The sequence below is a fragment of the Silurus meridionalis genome, chromosome 15, assembly GCF_014805685.1.
Source record: "Silurus meridionalis isolate SWU-2019-XX chromosome 15, ASM1480568v1, whole genome shotgun sequence".
Taxonomy (NCBI): Eukaryota; Metazoa; Chordata; class Actinopteri; order Siluriformes; family Siluridae; genus Silurus; species Silurus meridionalis.
This window is the reverse complement of record NC_060898.1, coordinates 8,423,435-8,446,089: the sequence shown is the minus strand read 5'-3', so window position 1 is coordinate 8,446,089 and position 22,655 is coordinate 8,423,435. Positions and strand designations below refer to the sequence as shown.

Sequence of the window (22,655 nt, the reverse complement as noted above, 5' to 3'; positions counted from 1 at the left end):
TCATTCAATTCTCTCTTTATTTTCACCTTCTTTGGATGAACAAAACTAAAGCTACAGAAAGTAAATCTCTGAAGCTCTTGCTTTGTTCTACACACACTGTGCATGCTTTCTCTATCTGTCTGTTTGCTGAATTTGAATTAGATTGAAATTGATTTTTTTATTTGGTCTGATTCAGTTTCATGCTGCACACGGAATTAAGCAAGCCAGAAAACAAAAGGTATTTTTTTGGTTTTGTTTAGTTTTTTGAGTGACATGAAAAGGAATAGAAACAAAACATTGATTTTATTCAATTGAGACAAATGCAAACATGGAAAAGGGTAAACAAACATTTTGCATATGGGCATAAAAAAAAAACCAGATGTCAATCAAGAATGTCATGATAAACAGACAGTTGGTGGGTGTTTATTTGACACTCGTATGTCCTTTTAAAAATCACGTATGTTCATCCTTGCGTTTGCGGTTATTGTTGTGACTCTGCATGTCATCCATATAGTAATATCTTTGCTCTTCTATCCTTGCAGTAATTATTTTTTAATGTTAATGAACAACACCTGAAATAATTAGGTTGCATAAACCTGGTTGCATTTAAACATTCTTTGTCTAGAATGGTGATAAGTTCTTTTTTATTGTATACTGTTACTGTATTCTGACCTGATACACAATTGCCTTTGCCAAAAATGGTCCTTATATGCCTAAATCCAACATTGTTTGGTCCAGCTTTCTTTGCCAGCTGTCTATACCAGAATCCCCACAGACAATTCCCCACTCCGTCTCCGTTCATATCTCCATCATCCCTAGGTTAGCAGGGTTGCCTGGGTTACCATGGAATTGCCAACAGGGGGTATGGGGGGAATGTAGGGTAGTCCACAGCTGCTTGATTGACAGACTCATCAGGACTGCTGTGCTTCTATAGGCTGTTAGGCACAGGTCATTAGAATACTCCCCACGAGGGTAGGCTGCAGTCTAATCAGAGCTGGAATAAAGGGTTAGATGGAGAAGAGAATGAACCGGCTGATTTCAAGTCAATGCTATGCATAAATACATTATAGGCCTTTAGAATATCGGTCACAGTGGATAAACCTAATCTTTGTTGCACGCACACATGCACACGCATGCATACACATTCATCCATGCTTAAAAGGAGACCTATGCAAAAAGTCTTGTGTAATCAGTTATACTCTAAATCATATTCATAGAATAAAAATATTTCAGTAATTTACCTGTCAGTTATATAAGAAAAAAAAATGTAGGGCATACTGTTAGAGGAAAATATACACTGGATAAACTAGAACTTTACCACTCTGTAACTAATTATTTAAGTTTTCATTTTTTTTTTTTTTTCCCCTCAAAAATATTTCCTATTTTTTTTTATATCTATTTTGTTTCTTGAATTATTATTTATTAATTTTTTTTTAGTGGAACATCCAGGAAAAAAATATTAACTGCACGACCCCCTTTTTTTCTTCTTCAAAGTAAGTAATCTTAGATTTCTGCCAAAACAATTATTTTTTGCAACACATGTAATTAGCAGTTGTGTGTCAACATTAACACACACAAGCTCACCAGTCAGCTGTAAACCTTGTCTTTGTTCTATGGGCCACAACTTGCTCATATTTTCTGTTATATACATTTTTACAGTTAGATATACCGTTAGAGAGTGAATTTTTCACCCGCATATGTAGCTGTATAGAATCCTTTAGTTCTCCAAAGTAATTGGCTTTATTTTAGGGGCCAGGCAGGGATTGGTTGAGGGGGTGGTACGCTGTGATGTCTGCTTCTTGCTCTAATAACATTTTGGCGTTGGGATTCATTCAAAAACACAGCCCTTCTGATGGCGTTTCATTCATAATTAGTGTGAGGGGACAGGCATCGGCCTGGGGAAATTGAACTGTCGGAGGCAAGCATGTGCCGACTAGCCAAAGCCTGCCGTTTGACCCCATCACACAGAGGGGGACGTGTCATAATTCGTTCATTCGATACCCATCAACCAGCGCTGACCCTGCTGCATTTGTAGTGTGCCCGGTGTGAGCCTCATTATCACTCAGGTGCATGGACAAAATATAAACTAGACACACACACACACACACACACACACACACACACACACATTCATATATAGCCTGCACTGTAAAGATGGGGCTTTCAGAGAATATAAGCAGGTATCTGAGTTTATCTCATTAAACTACATCTTTACAGGTCATTTAAAAACAGCATTATTATTATTATTATTATTATTATTATTTTACAAAATGGTTCTTAAATATTTAAACTGCCACACTTGGTTCTTAAATACAGAATAAAATGTTTGTACATGGTGTACAGTATTTGAGGGGATGTAAATGTTATGTTTAACATCATGCAGCATTACAGGGGAACAAATGTTCCTGAATCTGCAGTGGTTTCAAACTTTAGGCATAAATAAAGGATAGATGAAGGAAATGTAACTCCTTACAGACTAATGAATTGTAGGTAAATTCTGCAAAAAAAAAAAAATAACATTTGTCCTACTTAAACATAATTGTGTGGGCATTGCATAATGTTTGGTAGGAGCATTTAAGCCCACCCTAGCAAGGTAAATAAGTTTAATTTCTGTGCTTTTCTCTTTTACTTCTGACCATATGTCACAATGTGTGGGCTGTATTTTTGTGCAATGGGAATTGTAGCAAGTGGCCATTGATACATTTGTCCTTTTGTGAGAACTTTAAACGAGTGTTTCAGTTTTCTTCCAAGTGGTTTTCTCTGTTTTCTGTAAATGATGCACTTACTATATTTTAATTAAGCAGGTATGCTGTTTGTAGCACTAGGTGCAGATGGGTAACTGCTGAAAATGTAGTTATCTCATGATTATTCATCTCTTTTGCTAATTCCCATACCATTTGCATGCGTAAAAAAATGGCTTTGAACCATAATCTGAATTATGCCACCATACAGTGAATGAGGCTGAAGTATTTTTTCAGTTTCTCAGGTGTAAAAGGGAAGATGATGTAAATATAATCCTATTCTGATTTGTAGATGAAATAATCTAACTATACCTCATCTCACTATAGTCCTGAATATCTCAAACTGGTCATTTCTTAACCAACATTTGTCATGTTTTGCAGTTGATGGCGAGTTTACAATAATAAAAACAAGCTCATTATGAAGAAAGGTCGGCTGGTACTTTAAGGTTTAATATCTTAACTGCTAAAATAATATACATTTGGTTAAGGTTTTAATTTTGAATAATTAGAGCCTTGTGTTTATTTATAATAGCTGATTATTAATGGTTGTGATATTGCTGCATTATGTCATGAAATGTTCATAAGGCCCTTTTGTTCACTGGATATACACATTTGTTCTGTAATTGTGTACACAACCCAAAATGACTTATAAAACAAAAGCATGCACAGTGCTTTTACTGCTCTTACTATTTTAAGGCAAATACATTTGTAACTTTTGTAGAGTGTGGGGAAGCCCTGAACCTTATTGTTGTCATTTTCTACAATCATACTGGTATACCAAAGAATATTAACACCCTGGTGCACCCACACATTTACTCCATCTCTGACGCAACCTCTAAAATCCTAATTTTTGTATCCAAATAGAAGTGTCTCATATACAAGTAAATAATATTACAGACAGATATAGAAATAGATTTCATGTACATAAGCCATTATTTTTCTTCCACTGTAAGATGTGTGTGTTGTGCCTGTCAGCAGCTTTTTGTCAGAATGTGAAGGTGACTACAGCGAGTGGCCATCCATCACACCACTTCCTTCTAGCTTATTCATAATAAGGTGCTCAATCAAACTCTCTTACACACACACACACACCTGCACTGTGTGCGTGTGTATATATGGTCAAGGTTACTTTCCTATTCGCTTGTTATTTACTCGTACAGAGCAGAGGTGGTCATCACTCTTTGTGTCTGTAGGTAGGAGGGGCAGTGATAAGTGTAGTGGTGTTTGGTCCTTGAGTGGAGTGACAGTGTGGTCAAAATTTTAAAATAAAGCGCAAGGTAAATAAATGTTAACATGATCGTTGGCTTTATCAACACGTGTCGCCCTGACACCAAGATAATGTCTACATCATCTCTACCTCAGAATGTGTCTTAGGGACAGTGTGGTTAAAGCTTGGCCTTTTCTCATGGTTGTATGTTCAGATAGATCTTTTTTTTGTTTGTTTTTTTATGAGCGGGTTTTGATTACTAGTGGTGTAAAGATTATGCAACCATTTAGGGTCTTTCGTTGGCTACTTCAATGATGTGGAAGTTTGTGCTTTTCGGAAAATCTGTTTAAAATTTTAATTATTATTATTTTTCTCTGGAATAAAACTTAACAATAGAAAATTTGTGTCCATCTGTTTGAACGCTAAAAATTGTTTGGTAGATTTGAGCCCTGAAATAAGTAGTGGTCATCCGAAATTATGAAAAGAAAAAAAATTCCTCTGTGGCATGGTGAGAGTTTGACTCCGTACAGGATTAGCGTGGAACTGATTTTTTATTTTTTTTTGTAACCATCTGGAACCCTGCAGAGACTTGCCCTCTCCACTCTTTGAGGAGATTGAGGTGATAAATCTGCTGTGGGTTTCCCTTCACCATTCACAGTACCTTATAGAAGACCTGCCATGCTATCTCGAAAGACTCCTGCCACTTTATCGAGTAATCCGTAGCAAATTGTTTCAGTTTGGCGCACCGGTTATAGAGCCATTGTTGCTTTTTGTGGTCCTGGAACAAATTCACTTGCCGTACATGATCCAGTGACCTAGGGGCACATGAACGGAGTTTTGCACGCATTGTTTGTATTTGTTATTTTATTCCTTACAGCTTTATTATTATTATTATTATTATTATTATTATTCCAAACACTCCACTTGATTCACCAGCTGACATTTGCAGCAAGATGCACACGATGGACTTGTACCCCCTTTAAAAGCCTGGCGAATTGTTATAGGTTGTTAACCAGTGATTTTTCTACATTCATGTTTCCATGCATGAAAATAAATTTTGTTTGCGTTTTTGGGGTTTTTCTTTTTCAGGGACTCTTCATTCTCTCTGTACATGTTGTTGTAATTGAGATGTGAGGGAAGATTATTCTCTAAAACTGCGCAGACTTCACTCTGCACTACTCTTTGGTACCCTCCAAAGTCCATTGCTTACTGAGCAAACCCAAGGCAATTCATTCCCAAAATTGAGAGTATATTGGAAGTGGCACTGTTGCAGTCTTGCATGGCAGCACACTGCTGTTGCTGTGGTTGGTGCAAAATGGGGTTTACAAGAGACTTGAGGCTTCCCAAGGGGTTTGGTTCCACTGATTCAGTGAAGTGCAACTATATTGCGAAACGTTCTGTCTAGACAACCAACACTTGGGGACACGGGTATGCACATCTCAATAACTCTCTTTTTCTACACGCAGGCTCTGTTTCCATGTTATACCAAATAACCTTATGAAATCTTGTGGAACATACCATCAGCATCTCCACTAGTAAATCCTTATCAAGCAGTCAGTGCAGTAACCTTTCCAAGTCATCACAATGCCAACATTGTCTCTGCAGCCTTGCGTTTGTAAACTCGGGATGCAATCCTTTGCCTAAATTTAAAATAAAGTCAAAATAAAAAACAAAATTCAAGAAGTAAATAAATACATAATACATATAAGCTACAAAAAAAAAGAAAATGAACCAACAAAATAAGAAATTGGGTCTAATCACAAAAATGTCCCCAATCAAAGGTCCCAACCTGGTTATTTCTAAAGTACTGTATATTTTACAACACAAGTGGATACTTTGTACATCTACATTCAATGATTGTCATTTTCAATGTCCATTTCCTAGAATGTGAAGGATATTTATGTAATATTTATTGAATAACACAGATGAACACTAATCAACATTGAGAATCTTCTAAACAAGGAAAGTGTAAACAGAGGTTTGTCCTTTTCTATTTATTTTTACATTGTTGCTTATCATCTTGTCCGATGGTTCATGCCACTTTTTATTTTCCCGCCTAGATCACGGTTTAATGAAAAGTCTTTGATTTGAGTTTTTGCCTTATTATGGTGCTTTTTTCAGAAGTTGCTGCCCAATTTTATTCACAATTTTTTAACCTATGAACAGTTTAATACTTGCTGTGAAAAAATAAACATTGCTTGAAAGGTTGATTTTGTTTTAAGCCATGCTGTCATCTTACTTGGGTGTCTGGCTGGCATACTTTCATTTCTTGTTGTTCTCTATACTAAAATGAAAAAGATTTTACCACTGCCACATTACTGCAAATGCTTATCCTACATGATTGCTCTAGAGGCAGGAGAACTCGATTTATTGACAGAGTACAGTTAGTATACTCTTTACACAATTATTGATTCAGTTGAATGAAGGAGTCACACATGATTGTTCTACACCCACAGAAATGGATTCATTAATTCACGTTTTAGAGCAATGTGTTATGGTTTTATTAAAACAGTCACTTCATCCAAGTCCAGACTGCAGTCTGCTGTTCAGTGAGGGCATTTTATTTTTATTTTATAAGCAGTTCTTTATCGTGCGACCTCTATCAGTAACCTTTTTGTCGATACAATGTCTAGTAGATCTTCAAATTGTCTGAACATTTGTATGCATGTTTGTTTTCAGGTGACCAGTCCTATGTTTGTTCCTGTTCGGTCTTACGAGCTGATCCACAGCATGATTGGAAAAGGCCTGGCTGCTCACTATCACTTTCCCCGGCAACCGTGCATCTATGGCAACCACATGGTTTCTCTCCAACTGACAATTAGCAACCACAGTGACCATGTCTTACACAACATCCACATCATGGAGACAGTGTCCACTGGAAAGAAAATCCACTCATTCAGCCCAGTTGGTGAGATTAACTGCGCAACTCAATTCTAACCAAATGGCATCGCAATGACGTTTCTGACGAAAAGACAGTGCACTTGTTAAATGGGTCAAATTCCATAGCATACAGTCAGGTCCATTAATATTTGGACAAAGGTGTATGCCATAGAATGTTGAAATGATATAAGGAATGTGAGATCAAAAGCAGACTTTATATTTTAATGAGCAATTTTTATTTTAGTCCCTCAATATTTCATCGACAATTAAGCAGATAAAAAGAGCTGTTTCTATCATTATGAAGGAAAGTCAAAACAAATTCATCAGAGAAACAAAAAAAACACGATTTGGTACGTTGTTAAAATGACAATGTGCTGGTGAGCTCAGGAACACCTCGGGAGAAGACAGAAAAACCTGTGGCGAATAACAAAATAATTGTTCCCTGGTTTAAAAAAAAAAAAAAAAAAAAGATGTTCTTCTGAACAGCTGGCCAGATCAGGTGTCCAGGATCTAAGTGTACCTGTGTCAAAATCATCCATTAAGAGATTAAATACAGAGGGGCTACCACAATATATAAACCATTGGCAAGCCTTTAAAAGCAGGAAAACTTTGCCAAGAACTATTGAATCTTTTCGGTTCTGCAACCGAATCCCAGTGAAGATGAACAAAAGCAACCTACGACTTTATTGTTTTTTTTAAGGTGAATTACACTGTTCACTGTTTGATACTTTAAAATGAAACCTTAAAGCACTCGGCCACAGGATAAGTATTACACTGCTAACTAGTGACTGTAGAGTGTAGTGTGTATTCCTCATGACCCACGTAGTGTACATATGCACATTCAGAATTTGGCTCTTGTCTAACTATCTTGATAACCTCATATTTAGAAACATCAGTAAAAAGATTTTATTATTAAACCTTTACATAGTAATGTTTCTTTGTCTCTAGTGTGCTTTCTTTTTCATTATTCTCTGTATATTTCATTCTCTTTCTGCCTCTCTGTTCCTCAGAGAGTTTGGAGCTGGAGGCATCAGTAACAGTTTCAATTGGGGTGGATTTTAATGACTCAACCCAGGCAGCCAGTTTCCAGTTGTGGTAAGAGCTGTTCTTCCTCTCCAAATAATTTTAAAGAACGCATGACAACAAGAACAAAAAACGAACAACAGAATGGGTTGCACTTAAGAGCTTAGTGACTTTAAATAAGAAATTGTCATAGCATGCCTGTGTGTGTGTGTGTGTGTGTGTGTGTGTGTGTGTGTGTGTGTGTGTGTGTGTGTGTGTGTGAGAGAGTGTAGAGAGATTTTCTGCTATTCTCATTTATCTCCAGCAGCCTCAGCATATTCAAAATTGTTCTCTATATATGAGCACAGACACGCACACTTCCACACTCGGTTAGTTGCAATAATGAAAGCATGTCATTACCAGATTGAATTACTGAGAGTTATTCTTTTCTTTTTCTTCTCTTCCCCACTCTGTCTTGCTCACTTGCTATCTCTCTCTCTCTCCTTCTCACTCACAAAAACACACACTCACACAGAGGCAGGAACAGGCCAAAAGCCATTTTTAATAAATTGTTACCTCCGAAGCCCTATCCTTGATAATCATCATTACATTTTTAAATAATCTAATTTGGCGTAATTGTATTTCTTTGAGGTCTGTGTAATTGGTTTTCTTTTTCTGATTAGTGTTTGATCGACACTAGATGACTGAGGCACATGCATAACATCACTGTAAATAGGTCAGGCTGCAACACTGAAGGGGATTATTGCTAATGACCATGCCAATAAGAGTGCAATTATATTGGTGTGTGGCTGAAGGCTTAGGTATGTGTGACATGCTTTATGTTTCATTATACCAGGGTCCAAGCAGTTCAGTAAAAGCTTCACAGAGCTTATGCCATATTAGGCATTAATCTGAACACCAATTGACACACTAATCCCATCAATAAGTACTTTTGATCTTTTATACTATTTTGCACTACTTCACAAATATATTTTGACCTTCCTGGAGTCTTTAGACTCGTATACATGATTTCTTTCTTTTGCTTTCTTTTTTTCTTTTTTGTTCTTCTTCTTTTTTCTTTTCTTTTTTTTTTTTTATTACTTGTCTCACTCTTCTTTTCAGCCTTTTTGTCTGACAATTTTCTTTTTCAGCGCGTGTCAGATCTCCTTTCCCTGAGTGTGAATAAAAGGAAATGCTCTAAAATAGGCTTTTTGACATAATTTATAATTGTATATAAGAACCTAAATGAAGATGGGGTCATTTCAATATACAGTATATATATTTTTTTTAGTTGCTCAAGATTGTATTAATATATATTATACTGTGTGAAAGTACTGTATATAGAGAACAAGTGATTTTGTAAAGAATTATCAAAGATTGGATGTGTATAAATCTTAATAGAGCAAAATTAACAAGATTTTATTGCATTTGTCCACAATAAACATTTATGCTTGTGAAGTAGACAGGAAACACAAATGTTACTGTTTCATAAATTTTCATACAAAAATCCATAAAGGCACAATGTGTAGTGTTTGTTTAAGCAGTATTGATATTGCGTTTGTGATGTATGTGATATGTGCTCATATACAACAATTCAATCAACAAGAAATGAACCTTGATTGCGACATTTCCTACACAATGCGGCCATATGTTCCATGTCAAAAAGCATGAACAGATCCATTTTAAAAGTTTTAGAGTAGTGAACAGTTGGTTCTGAGTCAGTGAACAGTTGTTCAGAACAGCTCTGGGTTACTGAGTTACTAATCGGGTAACTTGGGTTACTAGTGTTGCCAAGCTGCCACTCTTGGGCCCTTGGACCCTCTGTGCTCCAGGGGCACTGTATATCATAGTTGGTCCTGCACTCTGACCCCAGCTTTCTAACATCACTGGTATATGTGAAGAAAGAATTTCACTGTACTGTAATGTATATGTGACAAGTAAATAAAAACTTTAAAAAAAAAAAAAAAAAAACTTTAAACTACCTAAATAATGTTGAATGGACAGCTTGTTTAGTATTCCCTATAGCATTTTCTTCCCAAACCAATGAAAAAAGAAATGCAGGTCCTGTTGTGCTGCCAAAACAGCTTGAGAAAACCTCTAATTTTTGTGCTGTGGCATCCAGCAGCAGTTCCTTCAAGTCCTGCAAGTTGCGAGGTAGGGCCTCAATGGCGTGAATTTCTATACATCCGGCAGACGTTCGATCGGATTGAAAGCTGGGAAATTTGGAGGCCAAAGCAACAACTTAAACTGTCATGTTCCTCAAAAAGTCAATGACAAATTTTTGCGTTGCTGAAAGAGGTCACGTTTATTACAAAATAGGGTTGTTCCATAGTCTGCAGTGATGACACCTTTCCCTCAGAGTCATATGGGTTAGCTGTTGCTCTCCACGCACATCAGTGAGCTTGCAGCCAGTTTTCTATTTGTCTTTCTTTAAACCACTTTGATAGGTACTAAATACTGCATATGTGGAACGCCCAACAAGATCTGCCGTTGTGGAGGTGCTCTGGCCCAGTTGTCTAGCCATTACAATTTATCAGAGTTTTTCAGATCTTTACACTTGCCATTTTTTTTTCTTCTTCCAAAGCATAAACATTGAAACTGATTGTTCATTTGCTGCCTAATATGTGTCTATCTGTGTTTTGATTAAACTGTGTTTTATTTTCTAGTACTAAAGAAGATCAATTCACTGTATCTATACAGCCAGCAGTAGGAGAACTACTACTTCCTGTCACCATGTCTGAACAGGACTTTAACCGAGAGCAAGGTAACATACACACAAATGGGACAATAAATGCAATATCATCTTATAGAAATTACTAATTCTTAGTTCATAGCTATAAATAGAAAAACAAATAGTTCTGTATGTAATAGTGGTTCCATGGATCTATATAAACGCCCGGGGAATTGAGAATCACCTAGGTATTTTCTTATATTGAGAGTTGAATAAGTGTTTTAACTGATCCCCTGGAAACCCCACCCCCTTTCCTGCACCCTGCATAGTAGTCTGTTGTCTTGAATTGATTTGCTTGCTTGAAAGATGCCCTTACTTCCTGTCACAGTAAATTTCGAATGTATTTAGTTAATTATTTCGAAAAAGAATACATATTCTTATGTTTGACTTATTTAATTATCATTAAAAAGTGAAGTCAGAAATAATAAATACTTGGCACAAAAAAGGTGTATATTTATGTAACATTTGTATATGTGACTATAAGCTATTCTATTTGGCTCATACATAGAACCCTTAGGAATATTTTAGAAAAAACAAGAATTGTTCATTTGCTGTGAAAATGTGGAAATTTACAGGTAAATGTGCAAATTACTGCTGTTACATGGAACACTTCACATCATCATATGTAGCTCTGTAATAATTTAAACATGAGAAGCATTAAAGCGTAACAGCATTTTTTTTTTTTTTTTGTAGACAGTTTAATACTGTTTGCTTATGTATTACCGTAATTTCCGGACTATTAAGCGCACCCAAATATAAGCCGCACCCACTGAATTTTACAAATATTTTTATTTTGAACATAAATAAGCCGCACCTGTCTACACTGAAACTAATGAACTTTACACAGGCTTTAACGAAAGACAGTGTCTGTTACACGGCTTGTATCTAAACAGTAACCTACCAAGAAAGTCATTGTTCACTGTCTTTCTCCTTCCATTCACAACAATTTCCCTCGAGAGTTTATCTTTTGGCATTGTCGTGCGTTTAAAAATCACCACCGGTGAAGCTTTTCTCCCGATGCCGTGCAGCTCAGAACACAGGTGAAACCAGGAAAAATCCATAAATTAGCCACTTCGTTGTTTAAGCCACGGGTTTTAAGAGTGGGATAAAAGTAGCGACTTATAGTCCAGAAAATACGGTAGCTGACTCAGTACACAGTGAAATGAAACAACGTTCCTCCTGCACCCTGGTGCTACATAAAACAACATGGAGCTACATCATAGAAAACACAGGGCTAAGGACTAGTGTCCTCGCCACATAAAGTGCATCGTGCAAGACAATACAGCACAGTGCAAGACATCAGTCAAGTCACAGTCAAGTCAAGATGTTACATTGACTGAAAATGCTGATTGATAATATAACCCTTCTTTACTTTAACCTCCTTTATTTATTATTACCGTTGCTATTTATTTGTATAATACATTTTTTTATTTGATTTATTTATTCATTTTATTATTTCTTTCTTTCTCTCCCTAGTAGCTAGTAGACCAGTTGGTTTTGAAGGCGAGATTTGTTCTCTTATTCCATATATCTTGTACTGAAGTCTAAATATGTTACATGCACTGCTTATTGTTAAAATTTTAATACTTTAAAGTTCTTATGACTTGTGCATATTTTAGCTCAGTATTTAGTGTATGGATATGTTACACTAGTCACTTTTCTTTTAAGAAGCTCCACACACATAAATATCATCAGTTAATCAGCTTTTTCAGGCTTGTCAAAAACAACAAACAGTTATTGTGTACTGCAGCTGGCAAAGTACCATGAATGTTTCTTATTGTTCTGGCAAGCAACTTACATCTTTAGTGACGAATGCATTGAAAAATCTGATTAACTGCTGTTTTTTTTGCCACTTGACAATGTATATGCTTTGGAATGCTTTTCTACAGCAGTAAATTGCTTTGTTTATAGTTCATTTGTTAGTACCCTATTCTTATTCCTCCAATCTTTACAAAAATTTATAAAATGTAATACAGTGTGTGTGTGTGTGTGTGTGTATATATATATATAAAGACCAACACATATCAAATCAGTTAAATTTTAATTGTACATTGAAATATGAATTAATAAAAGTGTGTGGTAAGAAACTTTGTAAAAATGTATTTACACTGAAACTTTTTTTTTTTTTTTTTGCAACAGGAAAGCTCCAGGGAATGAATGAAAACTCAGCCACAGTTGCCATGTCATCCAAAAACAGCTCAATCAGTGACAAGATCATGAATGTGGCTAACATGGGTGTGGTGCCATCTGGAGAAAATAACATGCACAGGTACAAAAATGAATGTTCTATCTATAAACTAATTTACCTTCTCCACTGTTCTTACATCTTTTGACATAGCTCTTAGGTTGTGCTGAGAGATGTACAGTAAGTGTTAGTCCTTATTATTATAAATAGACTAGTAATGATTACTAACATCACGGAGTGGATATTTTGCATTAACACATTAAGATACATGCAGACACTGTCCTGATCATGGTTTTTAGATGAGAGCTGAGTTTAATTGGATTATAAAATAATAGTTTAACAGCAGACAACCTTGAAAGCAGTAATCACAATGGGTACGGCTCTTAAAATGTCCATGAAATAGTCGTCCCATCAGCCACTGCCTAATGGCACATAAGAAAGGATGTGAATATAGGTATGATCTATATGAAAGGATTTCTACAGGGGCATTGTGCCATTTCTATTGACTAGGTGAATAACAAATGTTCTAGCTCTGGGAGTTTCTGGTTTCTGCATAAACATAAGTGTGATATAACTGCTTATAAAATAATTTCATATAAATGTCTTTGGCTTAGAATGACTTTGGCCTATTGTCAAACTTTCTAGAGAAATGAGAATCCATTCAGATTTCTCATGGAGCGTTTTGTTATCCTTTTGGAAATGTAAACCCCTTGTCAGAAAATTTATCAAGGCAGCTGTACCTCTATAAAACAGATGAGGAATCAGTGCTAACAATGGTGTTGATTGAACTTTCCTTAAAAGATTTTTCTTTACAGAGTGCAAATTCATAGGTCCTTTTCATCTGCCCCTGCCGCATTATGATACATTTAATTTCTGTTTGAATGGACACTGACAATCAGCTCGACTGTCCATCAGCTTTTTGAATCTCAAGGCACTTCTGTGTGTGCAGCTCTGCATGCAAGTCAGGAGGCTTGCAGGGGTGGAATTTTTATAATTGCACATAACGTGTAACACCAAAAAAATCTGAAAAAACATTGCTTTGTTTTACTCTAGAAATAATTCAAAGAGGATAACGCAGACAAATGCTAAGTTTTTTAAAGTACTGTGGAACAAGAAACCTTGCGAATTAATAATATCAGATGCACCTCGCAGCTAAACAGTTAGGCTCTTATGTGGCATTGCCTCAAAGAAGTGCATACTTTAGTTGCGTATCTCGCTTGTAGGGGGACTTCACTCTAGCACATCTGTGTGCTACTTTTACCCTTGGTTGTGCTGCTAGAACAGAAACACTAGACATCATGTTCAAGATGCCATCACAGTGTGGAAAAAGCAAAAAAAGTGGAAAAGCAAAAAAGGTTATTTCAGCAGCTGTTTCAGCAGTTGTGACTCCTCGTAAGTTCTGACGTTACTCCAAGGAGGAAACAGTAACCTAAGCAGAGTATCTATCTGTGAAGATACAGGGCAATGAGCACTGCAGTTGGTGCAGAAACAGGAGAACTGGGCAAAGTTCTGGGCTGAAGATAAATTGAACCCTGTTCTCCTCTCATCAGCTTTCGATTCGGATTTAAGGAGGTTGAAATTATCCCATGATCGAGGGATAAACCAACAAGTTCTGTAAACAATATACACACAGCAAAACAATCAGATGGTAAAAGAACTGTTATTAGTAACTGACTGAATGTGACTTTTGGTAAAGTTGCTGGTTACATTGAAATACGAGTATTTTCATCTTATTTCTAAGAAATAGTTGAGCACAAATATATGCAGCTTTGAAACCATACAATGACCAGAGAATATCATTTGGCTGCAGTAGACCAATAACTCTGGGAAGTGTTTTGCTCAGTCACCATAATTGCATTTTTAAAAATAATTAAATGATTTAATGAAGTGATGGCCTACAGATAAATATCATAATGAAAATATAATGAGCCTGTGCAAATATAGCACTAAAAAACCAGCATGAATAAAAATATCATGAAAGTGGTTATTCTTAATTGCGCACTGTTGTTTGTTCATTCAGCCACCCTTTTGTATCAGACCTTTGGTTGCGCATGATTCATCTGCAAAGTCCGTAAATGCGTTTGCTTTCTGTAAGAGCTGAAATAAGTGGGCTTTCATTGACGACCACGGGATTATGAAGCACATCAGTAGTGTGTGCACACCGTGGTTCTCTTCACTATACAACCCAGTCTGTATAAATATTAGACAGTACACATGCAATTGCAGTACAGAACATGTGGGACACCCAATAAATAATTGTTTCCACTGAATAAAAAGCACTCACCTTCCATTTCCAGCCTTTGTGTCCTTGCTACAGATTGACATTTAATAAATTACATTTTCGTTTGCTGTGTAAAAATACCAACCCAGCAGGTAGTTAACACCTCCATTCCAGATGGAACAATGAATTACAGATGCAACACTGAAGATAATGCTGTTCCTATTTTAATAGCATTCACATGGTTAACAGATATGCAAATGAAATGCTTATTTTAATACAATAATGTTCATATTACCAAGAATGGATCTGAATGTGTTTTTCTGCCATTTGCACTTATACACGCTGTTCAATGCGTCTTAACTGTGAATTTTCAAATGTAGTTTTAAATGCTGTATAAAAAAGAAGCTTGTGTGTGACTAAAACATGCTCTAGGAAAGCATTTAGTTTGAACTACCCTCTATAATCATTAATGCATAGTTTGTTCTTATTTTCTACGGATAAAATCATTATCAGTTAATATTTGAATGGTTTCAATACTCCAGAAGCATGAAAAGGGACATAACAGTCAACAAAATATCTCGTCTCTGCATTGGCACTGAGTAGTGGGTCTCTGCCTCTTGTCACGCATGCACATTTGTGGACAAGGATGGCTTTGGAAGTCCTACTGCAGTGGCGTTTTTTTGAATGTCACACCACATTTTCTTTACGTCAGTGTAGCTTATGTATTTATGTCCGCAAAAATAGCAGCAAATGCTGCATTTGAATCAGTCGCAGTAAATTATGCTTGTGTTGGTATTACAAATTCAAAAAGAAAGAAAAGAAGTGAAACAATCACAAGCAGCATGATGGTAGAGGTTTTTTTTTTTTTTCTTTGGGTTTTTTTTTTTTTATGCATTATGTCAGTATCTTGTCAGCAGCAGTAGAGGGCAGTGTTGTTTGTGTAATGCACTGAGGAAGTGTAGCGTGACCTTGGAAATTGTGATCAGCCAACAAGTAATGCAGCATCTTCTACTTTGTTTTAAATGTCTACTTAGAAAAAGCACTATATAAATATCACAACACAACACGGTCATTTAAACATTTTAAACATTATAAAAAAACACAAATCGTAGATACGGCTATTTTCCCTTATGTAAGAATGTAAAGGTTCTAAAATGTACAATTAAAATAGCACTGTACCTCATTACTTTTGAATGTCCTGAAGGTTCAGGATTTGAATAAATTGTCGAAGTACTTTTATTTTGCACAACTTTAAACAACTGTAGGTTCGCACTGTACACGCACTTCTACTGGGTGGCAGGAAAGAACATATCTAGAAACGCACCTTATATCTTCCAGGTTTTCTGTACCGGACGTGTGTTGATGTTGATTTAAAGAGGAGATGTGTGTGCATATGAATGAGTGGAGAAATTGGTAGAAAAAGCTTGTGAGGTTCTTTTTTTTTTTTTTTTTTTTTTTTTTAAGAATGATCAAGAATTAGTTTTACCAAGAAAGCAGTCAGTTTAATTTTAATTCAATTAAAGGAAATGTAAAACTCCCAGAAATAAAATTGCATGTCTTGTTGATTCTAGTAAGCAGGATTTCATTACTGGAAATAAAAAACGAATACAAGAAAACAAACTAATTACATTTTTACTTTGTGTGAGGAACAGCAAATGATGTATTGTAATCATTATCTCTTTCTCTCAGACTATGTTACATCCTGACTTATTTAACTTGTATACAAATACAGCTTAGTATGTCCAGAAAGTTAATGATGGCATAAATCCGAAACAAATATATAGAATTGGCACCTTTAAACATGCAGCTACTACTGTTTTCTGCCTGGGCAGGACACTGGCAAAAACTACTGGATTTAATTTAATGCCATCGCTGAGGACGAACAAGAACGCTAGTGATATATTATACAATATCTAAATACCATTAGCAGACCCACAGCAGTATATAATGAAGACAGTGTAAATTACCAGCACATTTGCGGGTGTTTTTTGAAGATGTATTTGCGAAGCGTTCAAATTTTTTTCTCTAATAATCTGTTTTTAAAAAGGCTTGAGTCTAAAATGAGTGTATAAGGTCTTACTCATTTGTAAAGACTGGAGATGTAGAAATGTTAGAATGGTTTTGTGGTTATAAAAAAAAAAGAATATATGCCAGATATGTAGAAATACAAGGAAGTGTTGGAAGCATAGCATATAGATGGAGAGCAATAATTTCCGTTTTACAGCACCTGTGCTTGAAGCTGGTCTGGAAAGTGTAGCAGTGTGGGTGTGTACTGATTGTGAGAGACTGTCAGACCGATTGTTTACATTTGGTAGGTGCCTATGATGTAATTAACAGTCTAGCATTTGGACATTTAGTAAGTATGGCAATCGTTCAGGTTTCCATTGAAGATTACGCATCCCTAGAAAAAGTGTTCTGGGCGGACAGCAGAAAAGAGAAGAAGAAAAAGTATGGAAAAGTTGTGTGTGTTTAGCATAGCAATGGCCATTAACGAAACTCATTCCCTTTCTCTCTTTCTGTGAAAGACAGTTGTTTGTGAGGGTATTAGTGTCCTGTGAATAAATGCTGGGTTGTGATAACTTGCCGAAGGACCAGAGATACAATTGATGTTGCTAACTCTGAAATGCCTTTTCACTTAGTTACAAAAATGGTAACTATGCTACTTTGTTTGCTTCCAGATTATATACCACTTCAAGAAATGTATACTTCTTTTAATCAGCATGTTGGTCTGTTGCCCCTGTGGTTAATAGTTTCCTTCATTACAAAAAAATGCAGTTTGGTAGCTTGCTAATATGACTTGGAGCCTGTAAAACAGTTTCGTTCTTTGGTCTCGCAAAAACTCGATTTTTTTTTTTTTTGCTCAACCACATCAAGTTCGAAACCTTCAAAAGAAATTTCTGAAGGGGAATATTGAAAATACAAGTGTGTTTGTATGACACTTTCCACATGTAGATTTTGATCCAGAAGTGACCATGAGGAGGACACCTGAGTACAAGAGTAAAAATTCTTGAGAGTACCCAGACTCGAAGAAGAATCTGTTTCCTATTAGGTAATGCTTGATAGTGTGACTTTAAGATCTTTAAATAATACAGCTATTGATTAGTAAAAGAAACCTGTACTAAATGTACTAAAGGAGAATCTGCATGAAAATATTCTAAGCATAGGGCAATCTTTATGATTACATCAACAGTTTATCAGTTAATAAGGTATCAGTAGCAGAAAAGTAGAGCATAGGTTTTGTTTTCCTTTTCCGTAGGTACAGAACGTGCATGGGTGTTGATTCTCAGTGTTTGTAGTGGTTCAGCATTTTAGAAGAAAATTGAAAAAAGGTGCATCATGCCTAATTTTTTTTCAGAAGTGTAGTGTTTGCGTGTATCTGAGGGTGCTAATCATATGGCCTTGAGCAGCTGGTTAGCAGTTGTGACTGCCCCTGTAGGCAGCATTGTGTGATGCTGTCACAGTTAAATAGGGATTTGTGTCTGTTGGGTTATGGGGAGGGGTGCAATGGGTGATTGGGCTGGGGTGGCTTATTGTGTTGCGCAATGGGAGGTGTGTCACTGAAAAAAAGGAGGACCTGTGCGTGTACTAAACGTTTCATTGTTGTGATATGGCGTCAAAGTGGAAGCAGATGGCAAGGAAGTACGAGTGTGTGTTGGGGTGATGGTGATGGTGGTGGGGATTTCTCTCATTGCACTACAAAATAAGCCTCAGATATACACACATACTTGCTCTTTGTGTCGCACACACCCTCCCCCTTGAGATGCTCTGTGACCCCAGTGTCTGTACAGGGCAGGTGGGTGGGCATGTGGGAGAGACCGATTGACAGACGGCCTCTCACAGTCCTTAATAGCTTTTTAATCAGCTGCCATAATAGACTGGCTGTGTCTCCTCCTGAGCTAACACGTTCTGTTTATTTTCTACTTAGCACATTCTTTTTTTTTTTTTGTCTGTACTTGTGTTATTTTACAAAGCTTTTTAATAGCTATGTTCACATGCAGCCTAACATCCATTAATCCAGCGGCTCGGTTGGACCGGGGGGGAAAAAAAAGTCATGCTCAACACTAAATTAGAATAAACTGATTATTTAGCTGAATATTTAAATTACTTTATTTATGTTTTATTACCTTTTACTATTTTAAATTAAATCTCTCATCATGAGACTCTTTAGTAGTACAGGTTTTTCTTTAAATAAATCACAATCAGAATGAGACTTGATCACATTAATCGAATGTTATTCTGTTTATGTTTAGCATTTAGTGTTAAAGCATATAATGTGTTTATATTATTACTTCATTTGTAGTGCATGTAGATTTGTTGATCATAATTTTGCCAGAATTAGATTTTCTGCATTTATGTATTCTGTTAACAGGAAAACTAGTGGATTTTATGTCTCGCTTTATAATGGGAGTTTTGGTAAATGAATTACTACCTGCTGTAAAGCTCTAAGCATTATTGTATTAACCTGTAGAGTAGCGGTTCTTTGTGTGCTCGGTTGCATATGGACCCAATGTGTGTGGTTGACGGTTTCTCAAACCATATTTGCAGAATGGGTTTTTTTTTGTTGTTGTTGTTTTTTTTACTATTTGAATGAGGCAGTCGATTAGAATTTCAGCTTTCCCATCCTGTTTTGTAAACATAGATACGTTGATGGAAATAGTGTTTAGCCCCTCAAAATGTAAACTGCAGGAAGTGAAAGCTGAAATTCTGATCTATCATGAGTCATCTTTTGAAAATCATATGTCATCAGTGTGCAAGCAAACAATAGTATTGGGTTTTCTGTTCCAATACTTTCAGTAGTAACTGTATGTTGTGAACTAAATGCAAGAATAATCACAAAGTATGTGCACATTTAGACTTTGAACTGAAGAGCTGTGTGTTTTCATGTTACAACATTTTACTGAAAAGGCAAAAAAAAAAAAAAAAAAGCAATGTCATATCATTTTGGCACGTCTCGCATGCATGTTTGTGTTTAATCCATGTCTGTATTTCAACACTGGATTTTGTTTTCAAATTTATGTCCAGAAATCAAAGACAGTAAAACCAAATAAACTTACTTTTCTATTTATTATTTAAAACATATAGTCTACATGAAATGTAAATGTGTTTGAATTAATTCTAGGTATATAGTTACCAATAAGCAGCATATAATTAATTCCTGTAAAAAAAAAAAAGTAGTGCTGTCTCCAAATAACAAGAATGCATAATAAACAGCTGTATAGCTGCCATGTACTTTCGTAGTGTTGCATACATTTCCAAAACCCTGAATTGTAATTCCTTTTTTTGTTTGTGTGTATGTAGGTTTGCAGCCAAGCTTGTGAGCTCTGGCACCCTGGTGTTGGTGATGGTGGTACAGAAAGATGCCAGTGTTCAACTCACTGTCAACACAGAAAAGACAGTCATCGGCTCAATGCTGCTCCATGAGCTCCAGATAGCATTTGGTGCCCCCTAGAACACACCTTATACCTTATAATACACGCATTATAACTAAAACATACTTCGTATGAAAGAGAGAAAGAGAGAGCGCAACTACTCACTTCTGATCCAAGCCAAATGTATGTTTTGCCCAATAATCTAGAAAAGATTTTCTGGATCATGAATTTAAGGTTTTTTTGATCCATTTCAACCCTAATGTTTGTTTTTGTATGTATTTTTTTTTTTTTTTTTTTTTTTTTTTTTTTTTTATCTTCCTAAGGCCATATGCGAACAATTTCATAAACAAATGGAAATCCTGTTTATTAAAAACTCAAAAGAATTATATATATATATATATATATATATATATATTTGTGCATTTGTTAAATTCCAGACGTTTTGTGCAAAACATATTCACGCATCCTTAAGTATTTGTAAACGACGCTTTAAATGTGTATAATTCTTTTTTTTTTTTTTTTTTCCCCATATAAAAGGTGAGGTTCTCTCCTGTACACGACGTTGTAGGTTGGAATGTGATATAGTCCTGCGTTGTATCTTTTTATTGAAGGAATTCAGCAACTGGCCGTAGATTTCCATTATATTATTACCATTAAAATGTATAAACACTTTTTTCATTGTTTACTCAGTACAGAGGAGCATTACAATTCTGTGGTAAGTACACCTCCACTACAGATTGATGGAGCTTGGTGAACTTGATGCTCTTTTATTGCATAGTGCTCTTTATTCAGGCTCAGAAGCCATAGTCTTACAGACTGTAGCCATAACTCTTACATACATGCACTCTATGCCATCATCAAAAAGGTCGTCCTGTTGACATTTTTATGAGAACGTGAGTGCATCTCTCTCCATCGTGCCTAAGTGTTGGTTGTAAGGATGCCACGGAACCATTAGGATGTGGACACGCACACATACATAATTATTGATCTTAGCTGCTGGGTTTGTTATGTTTAGACCTAGCTGGAAAAGTTGCTGTATTAATAAAGAAAAGAAAAAGCTTAAATAAAGAACAACGTAAACATTACAAAAAAAAAAAAATGAGCTGACATTTATTTATTTTTATTCACAAATAACATTCTTAAAATAGTCATTTAGGTCATACGTGTGAGAAGGGAAAACAAAAGCACATTCCTAGTTAGACCAATACAATCCAAATGGTCAATTACTGCTTTGAATTATTTATTTCTTTTGTGTTGATGAATGGCATTGATGTGTCCATATTGTGATGGAAGCACGTGTTTCCGTCTCGTTCCAAGAAAAGCAAGAACTCAGGAGTTGGGAGACATTAAAGTGATAACTCTCTAATTATTTTTAAACTGTCCAATGCCATGTGTAAAAGCACAGAGCTGTCAAAGCTTTGCATTTATATCAAAATTGTTTGTGTGTGTGTGTGTGTGTTATGACTATTGTCATGGCAACTGCCTATTTGAGCCACATGCTCTACATGCTGTAACGCAACCATGCTGTTAATTAGTAGCTGGCTGTAGGTGGTTCGCTCGTGCCTTACATAAGACCCTGGGAATTAATTGCCAAGATTGTGTGCTCGTGCGGTTCCATCTACATGGCTCCGATTTGTGTGTCTGGAAAACTGAACTTAAATGGTAGAATTTCTTTATGAGAACAAGTCACAAAAAGTTCTGCTTGACGTATGAAAAAAAAAATGTTAATAAAGAATGTGGTAAATTAGTTGATTTTGTTTTTTTTTCCCTTTTGAATTTAAAAAGTGTGACTGACCACTGATAGTAGACTTTTATTTTCTATTGCTATTTTTTCATTTCACAGTGAGCTGAGCATTCGAGCTCTTGCCCAAAAGGAAGGAATACATCTTAGGTGATATTCCAGTTCAGCACAGGGCATTATGCTTGCACACATTCACATATGCACATTTTTGGATAGAAAATGAGAGAACTGAGAAGGGAAACCCAATTTGAAAACTAAGATTTTATCATTTTAAGTTTAAGTATGCAGAGTTGCATTTGTATTTAATTAAAAGTCTTATTTCCTATTAAATTTAACAATAGACATTGTCCCAAGCAGCTTTCCAGAAATAATTACAAATAATACATTTTAAATGTATAAATTAGTCTCAAGATTTATCCCCAAGTTTATCCATAATGAGCAAATGGTGACAGTGGCAAGGAAAACACTTTCTGAGATGGTATGATGTAAAAACCCTTGAGAGGAACCAGAGTCAAAAGTGAACCATCCTCATCTAGGTGACACCAAAAGTCCATTCATTAGAGTTTTATCATTGTTGAGGTTATCAACTGTTCACTGAT

General features: G+C 35.9%; 1 protein-coding gene across 2 annotated transcripts in view; it reads left to right on the top strand.

Moving 5' to 3' along the window:
• The window catches only part of ap3b1a (adaptor related protein complex 3 subunit beta 1a), a 57,544-nt gene extending 35,482 nt beyond the window's left edge, over nt 1–22,062 (top strand). For both annotated transcript variants that reach the window (XM_046867964.1, XM_046867963.1), the window contains exons 23-27: nt 6,607–6,835; nt 7,818–7,902; nt 10,476–10,573; nt 12,680–12,809; nt 20,245–22,062. In XM_046867964.1, the coding sequence (XP_046723920.1) occupies nt 6,607–6,835; nt 7,818–7,902; nt 10,476–10,573; nt 12,680–12,809; nt 20,245–20,395 (693 nt within the window). In that variant the 3' untranslated portion in view covers nt 20,396–22,062. The remainder of the gene's footprint in view (nt 1–6,606; nt 6,836–7,817; nt 7,903–10,475; nt 10,574–12,679; nt 12,810–20,244) is intronic.
• The last annotated feature ends 593 nt before the right edge of the window (nt 22,063–22,655 follow it).